The following is a 19,293-nucleotide window of genomic DNA, read 5'->3' as shown; positions in this document are numbered from 1 at the left end:
GCCAAGGTAGCCCGGGAGGGGTGGGGGAGGAGGGAAGCACAGGGGTGGTGTAGTTGTAGGGGCACCCCCTAGAATGGCATGCAGCTCATCACAGAAGCAGCATGTCTGGGGCTCTGACCCGGATCGGCCGTTTGCCTTTCTGCTTCTTTGGTAGGCTTGCCTGAGCTCCGTAAGTTTCACATGGCACTGCTGCGGGTCCCTGTTATAACCTCTGTCCTTCATGCCCTTGGAGATTTTTTCAAATATTCCGGCATTTCGTCTTTTGGAATGGAGTTCAGATAGCATACAGTGATCAGATGCAGTACCTCCCATTCGGTCCATGCTGGAGCTCTTTTGCGATTCTGGGACTCCATGGTCACCTGTGCTGATGAGCTCTGCATGGTCACCTGTGCTGATCAGCTCGCCACGCTGGGCAAACAGGAAATGAAATTCAAAAGTTCCCAGGGATTTTCCTGTCTACTTTGCCAGTACATCTGAGTTGAGAGTGCTGTCCTGAGCGGTCACAATGGAGCACTCTAGGATAGCTCCCAGAGGCCAATACCATCAAATTGCTTCCACACTACCCCAAATTTGACCCAGCAGGGTGAATTTCAGTGCTAATCTCCTCGTCGGGGAGGAGTACAGAAATCAATTTTAAGAGCCCTTTAAGTTGACAAAAATGGCTTCGTCGTGTGGACGGGTGCAGGGTTAAATCGATCTAACGCTGCTAAATTCGACCAAAACTTGTAGTGTAGACCAGGGCTAAGAATGACAAGGTCAAGGAAAACTGACCCCCTGTCATTTGTGTAATAGGACTGCATAGGAGTTACCTGACGACTGTCACAAGCATGACCACATAGCTTTAACTGTACAAGCATATCACTAGAGGAAAGAACAAAGTTACACCCATGCCAGTCTTAAGAGTACAAAGACATAAGGCACTAGAATCTGCACCTCCCAGCTTTATCTTTGGAGGGTTATATTTTGATTTTTACAGCAATTACAAGGGCTCTAAAAAAATCTTGAATCTCTCAATAGCTATAATTCCTTTGGAGAGGAATACATGCATTATTGCATTCCTGTGGAAACTCACACGTATTCTGGGCCTAATAGTTTGGCCCTTACATGATTAACATTTGCTCCCATGAGTAATCACAATGACATCAATGGAACTAATGTCATGAGTATTATTCGTCTTGGTACAGCATCCAGGAAAACAGGGTCCCAATCCTAATCACAGAATCATAGAAACATAGGGCTGGAAGGGACCTCAAGAACTCATCTAGTCCAGCCCCCCAGCACTCAGGCACAACCAAATAAATCTAGACCATCCATGTCCAACCTGTACTTAAAAATGGCCAATGATGGGGATTCCACACAGGGCCGGCTCCAGGCACCAGCTGAGAAAGCTGGTGCTTGGGGCGGCAGATTCTAGGGGGCGGCACTCCGCCCAATCCTAGGGCAGCACTGACGCTTTTTTTTGTTTTGTTTTTTTGCTGCTCTGGCCGCCCTGTAGGAGGCAGAGGAGGGGAGCGCCCTGCAGCAAATTTGGCAGGGCAGCCCACGTCCTTCCCTCCCTGCCAACCAGAGCAGCTCGGAGCCCTCCCGGCAGGCGGCGTGGAGGTCAGAGTCGCGGGATGAGCGCCCCCCTGAAGCCCTGGCTGCCCCCCTCTCTCTCTCCCCCCTCGCTCCCTCTCCTTCCCCCCATTAGACCGGGTGCGCACTCTGCAGCACAGGGAGTCCCCTGGCTCCGGCCGCCCTACAGGGTTTTTTTGTTTTGGTCTCCCCTGCTTTGCCGGCCGCGCCGTCCCCCACCCCCACTTTGCCGTTCCAGCCGCACCGCAGGTTATTTTTTTTCTTCCCTGCTTTGCCATTCCAGCTGCGCCATTTTTTTGTTCCCCCCACCCTGCTTTGCCGCTCTGGCTGCGCCGTGTTTTCTTTTTCTTTTTTTTTTTCTTCACCTGCTTTGCCGCTCCAGCACCCTGTTCCCCGCCCCCCTTACCGCTCCAGCCCCACTGTGGTTTTATGTTGTTGTTTTGTTTTTTTTTCCCCTGCTTTGCTGCTCCAGCTGTGCTGCAATTTCCTCCCCTCCCCCTTTGCCATTCCAGCCGCGCCGTTTTTTTGTCCCCCCCCCCCCCGCCCCCTGCTTTGCCGCTCTGGCCTCGCTGTGGTTTTGGTTTTGTTTTTCCCCTGCTTTGCCGCTCCGGCGGCCCCTCCCCCCCCCTTTTATTTTTGCTTGGGGCGGCAAAAAAGCCAGAGCCGGCCCTGATTCCACAACTTCCCTTGGAAGCCTATTCCAGAACTTAACAACCCTTATAGTTAGAAAGCTTTTTCTAATGTGTAGCCTAAATCTCCCTTGCTGCAGATTAAGCCCATTGCTTCTTATCCTAACTTCCGTGGACATGGAGAACAACAGATCACATCCTCTTTGTAACAGTAATTAACATATTTGAAGACTGTTGTCAGGTCCCTTCTCAGTCTTCTTTTCTCAAGACTAAACCTGACAAGTTTTATAACCTTTCATCATAAGTCATGTTTTCTAAACCTATCATCATTTTTGTTGCTCTCCTCTGGACTCTCTCAAATTTGTCCACATCTCTCTTAAAGTGTGGCACTCAGAACTGGACACAGTACTCCAGCTGAGGCCTCACCAGTGTTGAGTAGAGTGAGACAATTACCTTCTGTGTCTTAGATATGACACCCCAGAATGATATTCACCTTTTTCACAACTGTATCACATTGTTAGCACATATTCAATTTGTGATCACTATCACCCCCAGGTTTTTTTCAACAGTATTACTGCCTAGCCCCTTATTCCCTATTTTGTAGTTATACGTTGGATTTTTCCTTCCTAAGTGTAGTACTTTGCACCTGGCAGAGTCACCTTACTGCTTTCAGACCAGTTCTCCAATTTGTGAAGGTCCTTTTGCATTCTAATCCTTTCCTCCAAAGTGCTGGCAACCCTTCCTAACTTGGTGTCATCCACAAATTTTATAAGCATACTCTCCACTCCATTATCCAAGTCCTTAATAAAGATGTTGAACAGACTGAACCAAAGACAGATTCCCATTACATATCTCCTCCCAGTTTGATAGAAAAACACCGATAGCTAGTTTGTAATATAAATAGTAAAATACATAAGTAAATATTAATAACATAAATTACAGTTGGAGTTACAGAATCTTGCTCTTTGTTAGCACAAGGTGAATCACACAAGGTCACTGCACAAGGGTATGCACAATAAGGAATGACGGCAGTAATTTGTGGGATTTAGCTACTGACCTACATAAGGTTCAATGAAGAACCATATCTCCTTTTCAAGCAGCTTGGCACATATGGTGGCTGCACATGATTCTTCATTCTTTAAGATGCTGTAGCCTGCTACCCTTCTTTGAGTGCTGGTCCAGAGGAGTATGAAGCCATACCCTCACTTCTCTCCTTCCCTCAGAGTTGGGCTGAAGGAACAGTACCTATGCTGTCCTGAGTGCAGGGACTGGAATCGTGCTCCTTTGCAGGCTATGGAAAGTGGAACAGATTCCTTACATACTCCCAGCCCCAATGCAGGTTTTTCAGACCTTTTCCCAATCTGGCCAGGTGAGGTGCTAGCATTGACTAAACAGACTGAAAGTTTTACATTCTGCATCTGCCATAATTACTCTACCAAGCTGAAATAACTGATGATTTAAAACAAAGAAAGCTTAGTTTCCTGGGGTGATCATTAGTAATTCGATCCACATACAATATCTACTTAGGTATTTCAAAACGTAAACGTAAGGATCCCTACTAGTAAATATTTTTTCCCAAAACATCTACAGGCAGGTCATCAAGTGAACCTGAGCAACTCACTACACAGTGGCAAAGAACACAGATGGATTTCCATCACCTTTCTGTCCCGTCACCCATTCCCAGTCATTTCCAGAGGCCCTTCCAAAGGCTCAGTATCACCAGCTTGCAGCACAGTTCAGCCATGCCAAGGAAAAGCACCATCCTACCCCAACATCAGGGCAGAAACAGAAGACATATAGCCAGTGCAGCAGGCAGAGTGGTGGCTCTACACTAGTCCAGGATTCCCCTACTCAAGGCTGTTACTATTAGGTGCTGAGCACCCTCAACTCTACTTTCAGTGGGGAAAAAGTGCTCAGCACCTGGCAGGAGCAGGACCTGGGATTCAGTGCAATTACGCCAGGCACATAGCTCTGCAATCCTCTATATTCCTGTCTGTCCTCACATGGCTATATTTAAATTAAGATGACAGAGATAGGATAGTTGTACTTTGTAAGGGCTAAAGGGAGTCTGCACAGCAGATTATCCACTCATCCATAATGCAGCACCACAACCTATAAAAGGCTTATGCTCAAACTACTATCAATCTCGCCAAAGATAAAATATTTATTTAGCTACTGCAGCAGAAGCACAATCCTAACAATATCAGGCTTTTCATTTGAAAAGCAAGGTAGCTAGAAAATGATTTTTAAAAGCTATTCTGATGACTAAAAATTCATAAGCAACTCCATGTCTGGTTTCAGTCTACTTCATTTTAATGTCAATTATTTATGTTTTTGTCTGATGACTTTCGGAAATCTAAAGAGCAAAATTATTATAGCAATTTTTGTAACAAGTGTAGCAGATCTTTAATATGTAAAAAATATAATCTAAAAGTCATGCAGTGCCACAAATGAACAGGTATCTGAAGACTAAATGCTTCACAAATGGCTATGAGGCACCAATTTTTTTGGAGGATAAGATGCAACAACTTGACCATTAAGACACAATATCTCCACAAGGATTACACACAGCTACTAATTAAGTATCACTTGCAGCAGCATCCTTGCTCATAACTTCTGCGGAACAAGAAGGAAATATAGCAGACATGGTAAGAACATAAGAATGGCCATACGGGGTCAGACCAAGGGTCATTCTAGCCCAATATCCTGACTTCCAACAGTGGCTGGTGCCAGATGCTTCAGAGGGAATGAACAGAACAGGACAATTATAGAGTGATCCATTCCATGTCATCCACCCCCAGCTTCTGACAGTCAGAGGCTTAGAGACACTAAGGTCATGAGCTTGCTTTCCTGATCATTCTTGGCTAACAGCCATTGATGAACCTATCCTCCATGAACTTGTCTAATTCTTTTCTGAACCAGGTATAATTCTGGCCTTCACAACATCCCATGGCAAGAATTTCCACAGGTTAACTGTGTGTTGTGTGAAGGAGTACTTCTTTATGTTCGTTTGAAACCTGCTACTTATTCATTTCATTGGGTGACCCTTGATTCTTGTGTTACATGACAGGGCAAATAACACTTCTTTAATCACTTTCTTCATGCCATTCCTGATTTTATAGAGCTCTATCATATTCCCCCTTAGTCATCACTTTTCTAAGATGAACAGTCCCAGTCTTTTTAATTTCTCCTCATATGGGAGCTGTTCCATACCCCTCATCATTTTATTGCCCTTTGTGATACTTTTTCCAATTCTAATATATCTTTTTTGAGATGGTGTGACCAGAACTGCACACAGTATTCAAGATGTGGGCGTACCACAGACTTGTATAGTGGCACTACGATATTTCCTGTCGTATTATCTATCGCTTTCCTAACAGTTCCTAACATTCTGGTAGCTTTTTTGACTGCCACTGCACATTGAGCAGATGTTTTCAGAGAACAATCCATGATGACTCCAAGATCTCTTTCCTGAGTGATGACAGCTAATTTAGACTCCATCATTTTGTATGTATATTTGAGATTTTTCCCAATGAACATTACTTTGCACTTATCGACACTGAATTTCATCCGTTTTGTTGCCCAGTAACCCGATTTACTGACATCCCTCTGTAACTCTTCACAGTCAGCTTTGGATTAACTATCTTGAGTAATTTTGTATCACCTGCAAACTTTCCCACTTCACAGTTTACCCCTTTTCCCAGATCATTTATGAATACGTTGAACAGGTCCCAGAACAGATGCCTGAGGGACTTCACTATGTCCCCTTCTCCAGTGTGAAAACTGACCTGAAGTGGGGTGGTCACCCACTCCTGCCCTGAGGGCTTAGAACAGCCCAGCAGAGGGCTGTGGCTGGGGCAAGCAGCTCTCAGGCTGATTGTGGAAGTAGGCACAGCTGGGAGCCATGCCCCAAACAGACCACAGCCGGTCTCTATAAACAGGCTTTGAGCCAGGAGCACAGACATTCTCTCTCTGCCTTCAGAGAGAGGGGGGCCTGGCAGCTGGGAAGCTCAGGGTGCTTAGAGTGAGGCAGGGCTGGGGAGCTCCAGGCTGGCAACTCCCCAGGCTGCAGGGCCTTGTCTAAGGCCCCATAGAGGCACTGGGTTGCAGAGAGAGGCAGCAGGTCCAGACCCAACCTTACCTATGATGAGTGGCTGACACTGCAGTCTGCCCCAGGGAGCGGGGGTGAGTAGGTGACTGGCAGTAGCCTATGCCTGAGGTGAGGTAGGGATGGGGGGGAGGTTCCACTGAGACTGTGGAGGTATTACCAGGGGGCAGCACCCCAAACACAAGGGGCACTGGGTTCTGGGAGGGACATGGGGGCCAGCAGCAGCGGGACACCAGCCTGCAGAGGGTGCTCCAGAAGCTGGAAGAGCAATTCCCTAGACAGCCAGCAGGAGGTGCTGCAGGGGTGAGTCGCATTGCTACATGACTATTTATTCCTACCCTTTATTTTAAACAGTTACTGATCCATGAGAGGACGTTCCTTCTTATCCCATTACTGCTTACTTTGCTTAAGAGCTTTGGTGTGGAAACTTGTCAAAGGCTTTCCTAAAAGTCCAAGTACACTATGTCCACTCAATCACCGTTGTTTGCATGTTTGTTGACACCCTCCAAGACTTCTAATAGATTACTGAAGCATGATTACCCTTTACAAAACCTGTGTTGATTCTTCCCCAAACATATCTGTGTCTGAGATTTCTCTTGTTTACTACAGTTTCAATCAATTTGCCTGGTACTGAAGTTGGGCTTACAGGCCTGTAGTAGCCAGGGTCACCTCTGGAGCCTTTTTTTTTAAAAACTGGTGTTACATTAGCTATCCTCCAGTCATCTGGTACAGAGGCTGATTAATGCAATCGGTTACATACCTCAGTTAGTAGTTCTGCAATTTCATATTTAAGTTCCTCCAGAACTCGTGGGTGAATACCATCTGGTCCAAGTGACTTATTACTGTTTAATTCATCAATCTGTTCCCAAACCTACTGTATTGATACCTTAATATCAGACCGTTCCTAATATTTGTCACCTAAAAAAGAATGGCTCAGGTATGGGAGTCTCCCTCACATCCTCTGCAGTGAAGACAAATGCAAAGAATTCAACAGCCTTGTCTTCCTTGAGTGCTCCTTAGCACCTCAATTGTCCAGTGGTCCCACTGATTGATTGGCAGGTTTCCTGCTTTTGATGTACTTAAAAGAAATGTTTCTATTAGTCTGTGTGTATTTTGCTAGTTGCTCTTCTAATTCTTTTTTTAGTGGGCTTAATTATACTTTCCATGCAGTTTGCAGACATTTCACTCTTGTGACTGTTCCTGTAGTTCCCCTTCCTGAAGGTAAATGTTACTGTGATGTGTTTCTTTGGTATTTTCTCCCGTACAATAATGTTAAATTTAATTATGTTATGGTTGCTATTACTGAGCGGTTCATCTGCATTCACCTCTTGGAGCAGATGCTGTGCACCACTTAGGACTAAATCAAGAACTGCCTCTCACCTGCTGCTCCAAGAAGCAGTCATTTAAGGTGTCAAGAAACTTTATCTCTGCATCCCATCCTAAGGTGACATGTACCTACCCAATATGGGGACAGTTGACATCCCCGCCCTTATTACTGAGTTTTCTGTTTTTGTGGACTCTCTAATCTCCCTGATCATTTCACAATCACCATCACCATTCTGGTCAGGTGGTTGGTAGAATATTCCTACTGCTATACCCTTATTTTTCAGGCATGGAATTTCTATTCATAGAGATTCTATGATACTGTTTGATTCAATTATGATTTTTACTCTATTTGACTCTATGCTTTTTTTACCATATAGTGCCACTCCCACACCAGTTTGACCTACAAGGTCATTCCTATATATTTTATAGCCTGGAATTGTGTCTCACTGATTATCATAGTTTCACCAAATTTCTGTTATATCAGCATCCTCATTTATACCAGGCACTCAAGTTCACTCATATTAGTATTTAGACTTTTAGCGTTTATACACAAGCACTTATAAAATTTGTCACTATTTAGCTGTCTTCATGTGATGTAATTGAATGGGACTCTTTTCCGTTGGACTGCTTCTTTTCAGTGCCTACCTATACTTTTTATCTATTTTTATCTTCTCCTCTTTACTAGGATATAGCGAATCCCCTTTAATAAATCCTCCCCTAAGAGAGATCTCCGTCCAAACTGTGTGCTCCTCTGCACCTGTCAGCTTTCCCCCAGCCCTTAAGTTTAAAAACTGCTCTATGACCTTTTTAATTTTACATGCCAGCAATCTGGTTCCATTTTGGTTTAGGTGGACCTCATCCTTTCTGCATAGGCTCTCCCTTTCCCAAAAGGTTCCCCAGTTCCTAATAAACCTAAATCTTTCCTCCCAACACCATTGTCTCACTCACACATTAAGACTTTGCACTTCTGCCTGTCTAACTGGCCCTGCATGTGGAACAAGAAGCATTTCAGAGATTGCTACAATGGAGATCCTGGACTTTAGTCTCTTACCTAGAAGCCTAAATTTGGCCTCCGGGATGTGTCTTACCTTTCCCTGTGTCATTGGTCCTTACCTATATCATGACCACCAGCTTCTCCCCAGCACTGCACATAAGCCCTTCTAGATGTCTTGAGCAATCCGCAATCTTCACACTCAGCAGGCAATTCACTATGCAGTTCTCACAATCATCACAAACCCACCTCTCTATTTCTAATGATCAAGTCCAGCAATACTACCTGTTTCTTCCTAATACCTGGGGCTGCCTCCCCTGGAGAGGTATCCTCGGTAAAAGGGGATATCATGACATCATCTGGAATGATGCACCACATTGCAGAAGACATGCACTACATTGCACTAACCACTACACAGCTCCACGATCCCTCCACTTGTTAAACCTTCAAACAACACCTTTATTGCTTTTTCCCATGCCCCTCACTCTTGGGAAAAAGCTGCCTGTAAACACCCATAACACTATCTGATTGTCCAATTTTTTGACAGCGGGACTAAGGTTAAACATGCCACCATGACTGTATACACAGAAATGGGAGGAAAAGAACAGGAGAACAAAGGAAGCTTCAAGATGTAGAAAGTATAGACAATTCTGTGCACTCAACTCGAAGTCCATGGAAGTTTTGTGTGTTGAGGAATTGCAAAATTAGGTTTTGATCCTGAAATATTGAAGTTAATGGGAGTTTTTCCACTGAGTTGAATGGGAGCAGGATTGAGCCATTAGTCCCTAAAAGTCACCCTACTGCTGGTAACAAAAGTGCTACTGAGAAAGTGTTTACACATGGCTAGTGAATACTTTAAAATGCAGGCATTTAAAAAATATATATATATTAGATGGTACTTTTTTACTTCTAAGTTTATAAACTTTAAAAAGTTTTAATGAACATTATCATTTCAGTTAGCCATGTTTGTTTGTGGTAAAGAGAACTTAAAGCAACTTATTAAGTTCTATCTGATGACCACTGACTGCAACAATAATCAGAAGTCCCATGATTCATATGGATATCAACTCGGACAACAACAACACTTAGCCTCTATACTGTAAGTTCTTCAGGGCAGAGACTGTCTATTACTGTGTGTCTGTAACAATACCCAGCACAATGAGGCCCTAATCTTGTTTGGGGCCTCTAGGCCTTATTGTAATAGCAATCATTTTTAAGTTATTATATTAATTGAGGACTTTTCATCTGTAGTGCTCAAAGCAGAGAAGGAAAGTAAGTGTCTTTATCACCATTTTACATATGGGGAAACTGAGGTATAGACAGGTGACTGACTTTGCCCAAGGTCACAGAGCTGGTCAGGGGCAAAGCCAGGAACAGAACCCTGATGTCCATACTGCCAATCTACTGCGCTATCCAATAACCATGCTGCATAATGCCATATGCTTTTAAACATCATTAATAATGTAATACTAGAGGAAACATAACCAGAAATATGCAAACACATCATAAGCAAACATTTTCCTATAGATTAGTTTAGAACAGCAGGTTTTTGAAATGTATAAATTTTAAAATGCTTTCCTGGCTTTAAAGAGTATTGTATTTGTCATCTATATGAACAGATGACAGATATAGCCATTCGGAATCAGTCACTTACCTTGAAGCCTTTGCATAACATCAGCAATATCCCTGGGAGATCTCCCCACTAGCCTGGAGGAGGCCATGGTCTCTTTGCAGCAAGAAAGTTTTCAGTGACAATCTCCACACCAAGCCGCAGACCTCAACAGGATGGAGAGTTTGGACTACTTCCTTTTAGAAAACATCCCTTAGCTTGAGCACAGCATGCCTACGATGAGTCACAGCAGCCTTTCCCCCAATGAAAGCACAGTACTCGCTTGCAATGATTGTGCTACAGCACTGTCCTTCCTTCGTGAGACCTCAGAAGTCTGAAAAAAGAGAGACGTGGGCTTTAGAGAAACCTGCACCAATTCCTGTAAAACTAAGAACCATCATCTTATTAGCTATTCTAACGCATAAAGAGTGGCATGTGTGGCATAGATTGTATCACTCAAGCCAGAGACACAATTACCGCTGAAAGCTTGGTTGGCAATCACTACTTCAACTGAAAGTACAAAAACAAATGATTAAAGTCAATTGAAAACATGCCAGACATTGATACTTTTTATGACAGGATTGAGTGTGCTGTTTCAGAAGGCTATGGTACATCAAATATTAAAATAATATTGCATCTAAAGGAAGAAATATAAAGTCCCTGGTAAAACTGAAACAGTTTAAAACTATCGCTATATTTCATTGCATTAAAAAACAGGTAATAACTTTTTGATCAGGATAAAATGTTAATCCCTAGTTCTACTAGGTTACTGTCCATAATCTGAAATGTCTTTCTTTGCCTATTATAATTTTTTAATCACAGTAGTAATGTATAGTAAAGTTGCTTTTTTGGTTACTTGGCATAAAATTTGAAGTGTAATTAACATTACAGGTCCTTAATTCACCACTGTTAATCAAGTTTTATGCTAGTGTAACGCTATTGAAATCAATGGAGCTACATCAGTGTAAAACTGCCCTGTTACAGCAACACCTTGGGCCTCCAAAATGCTCCTGTAAAACAATATCTGAACAGCAAGAAAAAAATTGGACTTCCAGAGTGGTTAGTTCCTCAGTGGAAGAGAAATAAGTAGATACTGACCTAGAACATTCTTTCCTACCTTGTTTTATTCATAGTGCATACACAGGGCCAGCATCCCCTCGTCACCCCTGGACACAGTTGAACTGCACTTGACACAAGGTGGGAAAAGTAGCTGGAGCCAAAATGCCCATTGCCCTAACAGAGAGCAGTCGTTGGACTGTTCTACATTAGGCAGTCTAGAATGGTCCGGTAGGGTCTGCACCACCATCTGAGGACTGTAAAAGCACATCATACTCCAACTCCATCCTCATCCTCCTCATATCCCCTTCTGCCCTTGAAATACTCCCTACACCCTTATATCCAGGGAATCCCTATCTGCCATTTTAGGCAGTTCTTGGTCCTCTTTGCACTGTCAGAGCAGTACAAAGTGCACAGAGCAGGGAGTCAGGATCCAGCCCATTGTTCCTATTCACAGTGCTGTGCTCAAAATCTCATACCAAAGAATGTATGATTCTGCAGGCCTAATTCTCCTCTTAATCCTAATAGTTTTACATCAGTGTGGCTCCACTAACTTCATTGGCATTGTTTCTGATTGAACCTGTTTCAGTGAGAGGATAATCAGGCTCTGCAGCACTATCTGTATGTTATATCTGTGCCAACCCTAAGGCAGTGTGAAACATGGGTTCAGCTGGAACAGATTTGCTAACATTTTGAACAGTAATATAGACAAGGTGCAGGCATTTTAAACTGCATGCAGCTGGAGGAGCTCCTGTGCAGGGCTAGCCGACACAGTGGACCCTACTGTCCACTCTCCAGCCAAAAACGTAAGTAGTACCCTGACAGCTGCACCTGTACCACATGTATAATTCTCTCTTATAGCAAATAGTCAAATGCTAGTGTTAAATGGATGGTTCTGGCCAGAGAGAAGCATGGCCAGCGCAATTCTGGGATGCATCAATTCAGGTCACACACTGTGGAAGAGCCTCCTCTGGTGCTCCTGACAAAAATTAAAGCTACCCTTCCATAACAAAACCTACAAGGTAGATTGGCAATGGAAACAGTGCTTGCCCTCCCCAAAAAAGTTAAATCCACTTTGAAGTACAGTGGCTTGTGCTGGTGAAAATAGTTGCAATTTGCAGCTCTCTCCTCCAGTTGCAGTGAACCTAGTCCACCAAGCTGAGTCAAGGATGCACAGAACTATTCAGCCCTCTTAACGATTAACTTTGAGTATCTATATGCACAGTTTATCAGCTTATTCAGTGAGTGGTCCAAAGATAGCCACATCAATTGAATACACTGTATTTTTAATTTTCAAAGAACTAGTTTTGTTGTCAAACAGTTCTTTTTTCCTATTGACGCAATAAAAATATTTTCTTAAAATGTTTGTATGAACTGGGTCTGGATGATCATTATTAACCCACTCAAAACATGTGGCCCTAGATCCTCAGCTAGTATAAATCAGTGAAGTGCCACTGAAGTTAATGTGTTTTTTTAGACCAGCTGAGGAAGATACTCACTCCTTAGTAAATTCCAATTCCAACGTAAAAATCTAGAAAATGGTGCAGTGCATGTATATTTAGATTTCCCTTACACGTACTGTTTTCTCTGCATAAAATTTACAGGCTGAGCCAGTTCACCTTTATAAACGGGATTGTAGCAATTAATAAATTATCTTGCTGAGATAAAAGAATAAGTGCTGTGTAGTGAGAATTTGTGGCCCTAAATCATAATTCATAATCCTTTTTAAGCAGTGGGAAGCAATTCTAATGTAAAGAGGGGGAACTAAGCTGCAACAGATGGGGAGAGAAAAATATACTCCCTATTACAACGGTATTAGCAGACACGGAAACAACAGCATCACTACAGTCACCTCATCAACCAGAAAGAACCATAGGAACGTACAGTAGGCATTACCAACACAGATTAAAGGAATATTCTTTCTAGTCTAGTATCCTGTCTCCAGTAGTGGCCATCACCTGATGCTTCAAAGGAAGATAAAAAATAAAAACCAACGTGCACATAGTCAGTTTTGCAGTGTAATAGGGAGTATATTTTTTCCTCACTCCCACAGGCAATCAGTTTATATCTCAAGATATAAGATTTGTTTGTTGTTCTAACAATGTTTTACTCTTCAGAGTTGCAAATACTATTAAAAATCTCATTACACTAAACATATTTACAGCACTTACAGAAAAATATTTCATTATAAAAAGCTAGCAGGTTTTCCCATTGTGTATCAGCCATATGTATTAAAAACTTGAAGGAATAAATTTTCAAAACATTGCATAGGTTTGTAGCTATTTGGAGTCCTTGTCTTTAATGGCAATTACATGGCTTACAACAGCAATGCTTTAGAAAATTTGCTCTAAACACAAGCATTTCTATAAAACTTAGACTGAAGTACCCAGTAGTCTGCAAGCTGCTCTAGGTTTTAGCATTCTACAGGTGACTAAAGCCTTGTTTTTGTTACATTATTATTCTGCCATATTATTAATTACATTTACTTTTTTACACAGATATACGGTAGAACCTCACAGTTACAAACACCTCAGGAATGGAGGTTGTTCGTAACTCTGAACAAAACATTATGGTTGTTTTTTCAAAAGTTTACAACTGAACATTGACTTAATAATACAGCTTTGAAACTTTACTATGTAGAAGAAAAATCCTGTTTTTAACTATCCTAATTTAAATGAAACCGGCTCAGAAACAGTTTCTTAAACCTTGTCAAATATTTTATTTTACTCTTTCCCTTTATTGTTTTAGTAGTTTATGTTTAACACAGTACTGTACTCTATTTGCTTTGGGGTATTTTTTTGGCTCTGCTGCTGCCTGATTGGGTACTTCCAGTTCCAAATGAGGTGTGTGGTTGACTGATCAGTTTGTAATGCTGGTGTTCATAACTCTGAGGTTCTACTGTACAGAGACTGGTGCTAGTTTTGTATGTTGACAAAGACACTGTTGGGATTACAACTCAGGAGTTCCTGGCCTGCAGCCCCATGCCAATATCTTAATCTATGCTCCCTCTGGAAGAAAGTTTAATAAAGCAGCCAGATTGTTCACCTACAGCTGTAGCAACTACACTATACGAAGTCCGTTTCAAGGAGAAAATTTAAACCTGAAAAGCATTAGGATAACAGTGTTTCAAGCAGGAATACCATTTGGTTTTTGGCCTTGTGAATAAAAGAAAGAAATTGCTATTGGACCACATTTAAATTGCAAATCTGTACTTGTTTGCTAATGCATTGTGCAAGACAACAAGCCTATGTGTGCTGGTGCTCTCCCAAAAACTGCTGGATTTTAAACATACACTACATAAGATCATGGAAAAAACGTCAGTTTGGCTCTGGAAAGTGTTTAGATACTGCTGTTCCCAACTCCCATCCCTGTCACTTTGTACTTCCTCTTTTCTACATCATGGATTGCTTTCGGAAAAAAGGTAAAGGAAGATGTAGATGTTGACCTTTCAAAAAGAACACAATATAGAGACATTCAAACAGGACACCAGGTTCTAAGCTATTGTAAATGCCTCCACTCCAAAACTGAAAGAATTAATACTGGAAAATTGTCAGGTTTTTCTTTCCTGAAAAAGCAAGTGAAGTACCCTCTCTGGAGCTTCAGATGCTTCTTGTTCTGGCAGTTATATTTCTGCATGCTTTTGCACTTTATGTTTTAAAGTTGAGGGCTTAATAAATTGACCATATGAGGGGTTTGGGTAAGGGGTCATATTTAACAAAAGCTGACACTTGACATTTTAGAATATGGCATATTCATCGTGCAAATACCCTGTACCTTACTCTGCAGACTGTAAAATGGTCAGTGAGGCTCCAGTCCTGTAAACATATAGCGATGTGCTTAACTTTGTGTGAACAGTCCCACTGATTTCAGTGCAACTATTCACTTGTTACAAGTTAAGCACCTGTATAAACAAAGGAAGGAGATCTAAATGTGTATTTGCTTTTTATATTTTCTGTGAAACCAGGCAAAATATAATAACACTAAGGTGCCTACCTTCTCAGATGGGTATGTACTCAGGCAGCTAGCCCCTCCCGCAGCTTGCGCCATGGTTACTCTTTTATTTTTAGCACACTAGCTCGATCAGAGGTAGCATGGGTATGTCTACCCAAGTTGGAAATTTTACCTCCAGCTGGAAGCATAGACTTACTTTTCCGCAACTTTCACTTTTAACTGTCCCATTCAGACAGAAAAACATTAACATTCTTGATCAGTCCTGAGACTTCCAAGCAAAAAGGGGCAAGTGGCCTATGGTGATAAACACTTCCTTTCCTGTTCAAAAGAAAGAAAATTCATAGTAGGAGTTTTCTTTGACACTAGGCGCCAATGCTAATGTAACTCAGCATAACTCCACTGATGTCAATGGGCTGTACCAATTTATGCTAGCAGGGGAGCTGGTCCTAGTGAAGTATCCTTTAATGAGTCAAGCTCCAATTTTAATAAACTAAAACAAATGCCCCATCCTGATGTACATTCATGATTATGAAAACTCTTGAGTACAGTTTATTTAAATTGTAACAGTCTGAAGCACAACTACCATTTATTAAAACAATTAATTTATTAACTGGAAAATGTGCAGAGCTGGTGATGAAAAGGAAAGTATGGATTTCCTGCATTCAAGAGACCAAATGGAAGGGAGAAAACAGAAGAGGTACTGGGGAAGGCTGTTAACCATTCAGCTATGGAATGTTGAATAAGAGAACTGGAGCTTTAGCCAAAGTGATGCGGGAATGTGCAGTGGTTGTGGATAGGATAAGTCACAGGATAATTTTCATTAAGTTAGCTCTTGAAAATGTCCCCCTAAATGTTGTATGTGCATAACCCCAAGTAGGATTGGAGGAACAAGAAAAAGAGAATTTCTGGGGGGAAATGGACACTGTTGTACAAAAAACGAAAGAGTGACTCCAATGATAAATCTTAATGTCCACATGAGGAGCGACAGTAAATGCTTCAAAAAGGCAGCATGGCACCTATGGGTCTGGACATAGTTTCTCCTTCCTTGTTTCTACCTTAAAATACACCCAGACATATGATTTGGTAGTCAATACATTCTTCACATTGGATCAGAACAGTAGTAGAAGGTAGCAGATGGTTTATCAGAAGAACATCAAAAACTGTAAGATCATCCCAGGGGAAAGCAGTGCAACTCAGTATAGAACGCTAGTTCTTGAAAAATGGGTACATAGTGACTATGCGAAGAAAATGGTCCAAAGCAATACAGAAAACCAAGCGCTGGAAGCTTAATGAAGTTAACAAGGAGTTTAAAATGAACATGTTGGAGATCTATTTAGAAGAGTTAAGAGAAAATACAAATCAATGATGGAAGCATACTGCAAGCAAAATTCCAGAATGTGCAAAGAGTCTGCTTGGTGAAACAAAAGCAAGAGCCTTTTCCCCCCCAATCACATCTGATGGTGGAATGAGTAAGTTTGAGAGGTTGTGGAGAAAAAAGAACAAGCATTTTTAACTTTGGCGAGCAACGTCCAACAGCAGGATTTTCAGCAGTATAAAAAAGCGAAAAGAGGTGGCAGCCGCTAATGCTAAAGCCATGGAAGGCTTATATGACTGTCTTGAAACAAAGGAGAGTGAAAAGGAAAGATATAGACTAGCAAAGACCTATTAAAAACATTGGTGAGATCAAAATAATTAAACTAAAAGTGCAAATACATTGATCAATGAAAACCAGATTAAGGAACAGGGGAGAAATTACTTTGAAATGTTTATGAATGAGGAGACTCCAAGAGAACCATGCTGCATGATAAAACCAAACCAGGGTCTGCTGGCACCAATCCTAAAAGAAGATGCAGAACCAAGCAACATGGAAAAATAAGAAAGCTCTCAGCCCCAATGGCATAGCAGCAGGAGTATGGAAGTGCCTGGGTCAAATCGGTGTGAATATATTGTCACAACTCTTTAATTCCACTCTGAGGACTGAGAAGACAGCAATGCCTGAGAAAAATACTGGTACTAATGTGCTCTAAGAGAAAAAGAGACATACAAGACTGTGTAACTACCTTGGCATTAAACTTATGAGCCACACAATGAAAATTTTGGAGAATGTTATTGATAAGAGACTATGAAGAAAAGCAGAAGGTCAGTGACAAACAGTTTGGATGCATTCCAGGCAAGTCAACAATGGATGTTATTGCTGCATTAAGATTTCCCTATATTTTTCCATAAGCAAAAGAGGAAAACCTTGCACATAATATTCATTGATCTTCAAACAGCTAATGACCACATTGTGAGAGAAATAATCTGGTTGTGTACAAGAATGAAACAGATATTTGAAGAATATAGTAGAGTCATCCACAACATGTACAAAGGTGTTGTTACCACAATTAGAAGGCTATGTGGAGAAGCCCAGCAGTTTCTTGTAAGAGTTGGAGTACATCAAGGCTCAGCACCACGCCCTTTTTTGTTCATGTTGGGGCTTGATTTACAGAAAACATGCAGAAAGAGTGGCATGCGTTCCGCAGAAGATGCAGTGCTCATGGGGGAGAGCAAAGAGGGAGTGGTAGAAGATTTAGAGAGATGGAGGTAGCTATTTGAAAGAAATGGCATGGAAATCAGTGACACAAAACAAGAGTATATGGTCTATAGATTTGATGATGCATTTCAGAAAGACAATGAGACTAAGTCTGGGGGAGCCAATCACTACCCAGAGGTACAGAAATTCAAATACATAGGTTTGATAGGATAATGGTGTACTCAACAATGAACTTTATATGCAGAACAGGAAAGGCATGGACTAAATGGAGAGAAGTGAGTGGAGTGATCTGTGATAGGAGAATGCCTATCAAACTGAAAAGCAAGACCTATAAGAGTAAGTAGGCCTGCATTTTTGTATGGCTCTGAATGTTGGGCACCAAGGAAGAGCCAGGAGTAGATCCTAAATGCAATGGAAATGAAAATGTTAAGATGGATGCTTAGTTACCAGAATGGACTATATTCAGAACAAACAATCTAAGGGAAGTGTGAAAGTGGTACCAATTATAAAAAGCTGAAGGAATCCAGGCTTAGGTGGTTTGGACATGTGAAAAGATCAGAAGAATATAGGAAATACAGTGAAGGATTGGAAGACCAAAAACTGGATGGATGAATGTTATACAAAAGGATCTCATTAGCTGCGGAGTTTCCAAGGAACTGCTTCAAGACAACCTGGAATGGAGAAGAAGGACTCAAAGAGATGACCCCATATCGATGGAAACAAATGCTAGAAGAAGAGATTTAATTTAAACACAAATCACACATGACTTTAAGCACTTCGTGATTAATGTCTATCCAGTTGTATTTCATAACGAATGGTATAAAATGGAATTGCCACTGATTTAGTCAATGTCTGAAGACAACATATTAAAAATTAAGATCACAAATTAAAAGAAATCCAGGAAAGCAGAGACACTCTTTCAAACTTCACATTTGGGCATGATCTGTTTGATTTTTGGACAGCAGTTCCTCTTTTCTTTAATAAAATGTCTTAAAGAATGTTTCAAATATTCACAAAATAATGAACAGGTGGTTGCTGTCAGAAATAGTGAGCATCTCCAAAAATTATACTATTGTATTCATAAAACATTGTGCCATATAATTTACCATTTAAGGTTAGTACCACAATCAAAGTATTTCTATTATTCATAATTAAGCCAACATAGCACCCAGACAGATGAAAGTAACATTTTAATATAGTTTAGCAACATTTTGTTATGAAGACCTGAAGTGTTAAAACACATCTTAGCCTTTGTGAAAATGATTCTCTGAGATTAAAATTATCATCAATACTACTAGAGAAAAATACACCCTTTTGGGGTTTCTTTCAGACAACAGCCTCAGCACTTGCAAGGTTTTGCAAACAACATACAATCTCCCCACAAATCACACAGGAACAGATTATAAGCCCCTTACTGACATTGCTGTGCAGTTACTCACAGGAGTAGTCTCACTGACATCAACTGGCTAACTCATGAGTATCTATCTGTTCACACAATCCGGCCCATAACAGCAG

General features: G+C 41.5%; 1 protein-coding gene across 4 annotated transcripts in view; it reads right to left on the bottom strand.

Moving 5' to 3' along the window:
* Positions 1-19,293, bottom strand: part of SYNE1 (spectrin repeat containing nuclear envelope protein 1) — a 472,714-nt gene that overhangs the window by 452,387 nt on the left and 1,034 nt on the right. For 3 of the 4 annotated variants that reach the window (XM_039529938.1, XM_039529933.1, XM_039529934.1), the window contains exon 2: positions 10,284-10,572. Coding sequence is in view for 3 of the 4 variants with exons in the window: in XM_039529933.1 (XP_039385867.1) it covers positions 10,284-10,350 (67 nt within the window). In the remaining variant the exon portion in view is untranslated. Of the gene's footprint in view, positions 1-10,283; positions 10,573-15,441; positions 15,459-19,293 lie in introns of those variants that run through there. The other variant, XM_039529935.1, reaches the window with a different exon arrangement.

The sequence above is a fragment of the Mauremys reevesii genome, linkage group 3 (genome assembly GCF_016161935.1).
Source record: "Mauremys reevesii isolate NIE-2019 linkage group 3, ASM1616193v1, whole genome shotgun sequence".
Classification (NCBI taxonomy): domain Eukaryota; kingdom Metazoa; phylum Chordata; order Testudines; family Geoemydidae; genus Mauremys; species Mauremys reevesii.
This window is presented reverse-complemented; position numbering and strand designations above follow the sequence as displayed.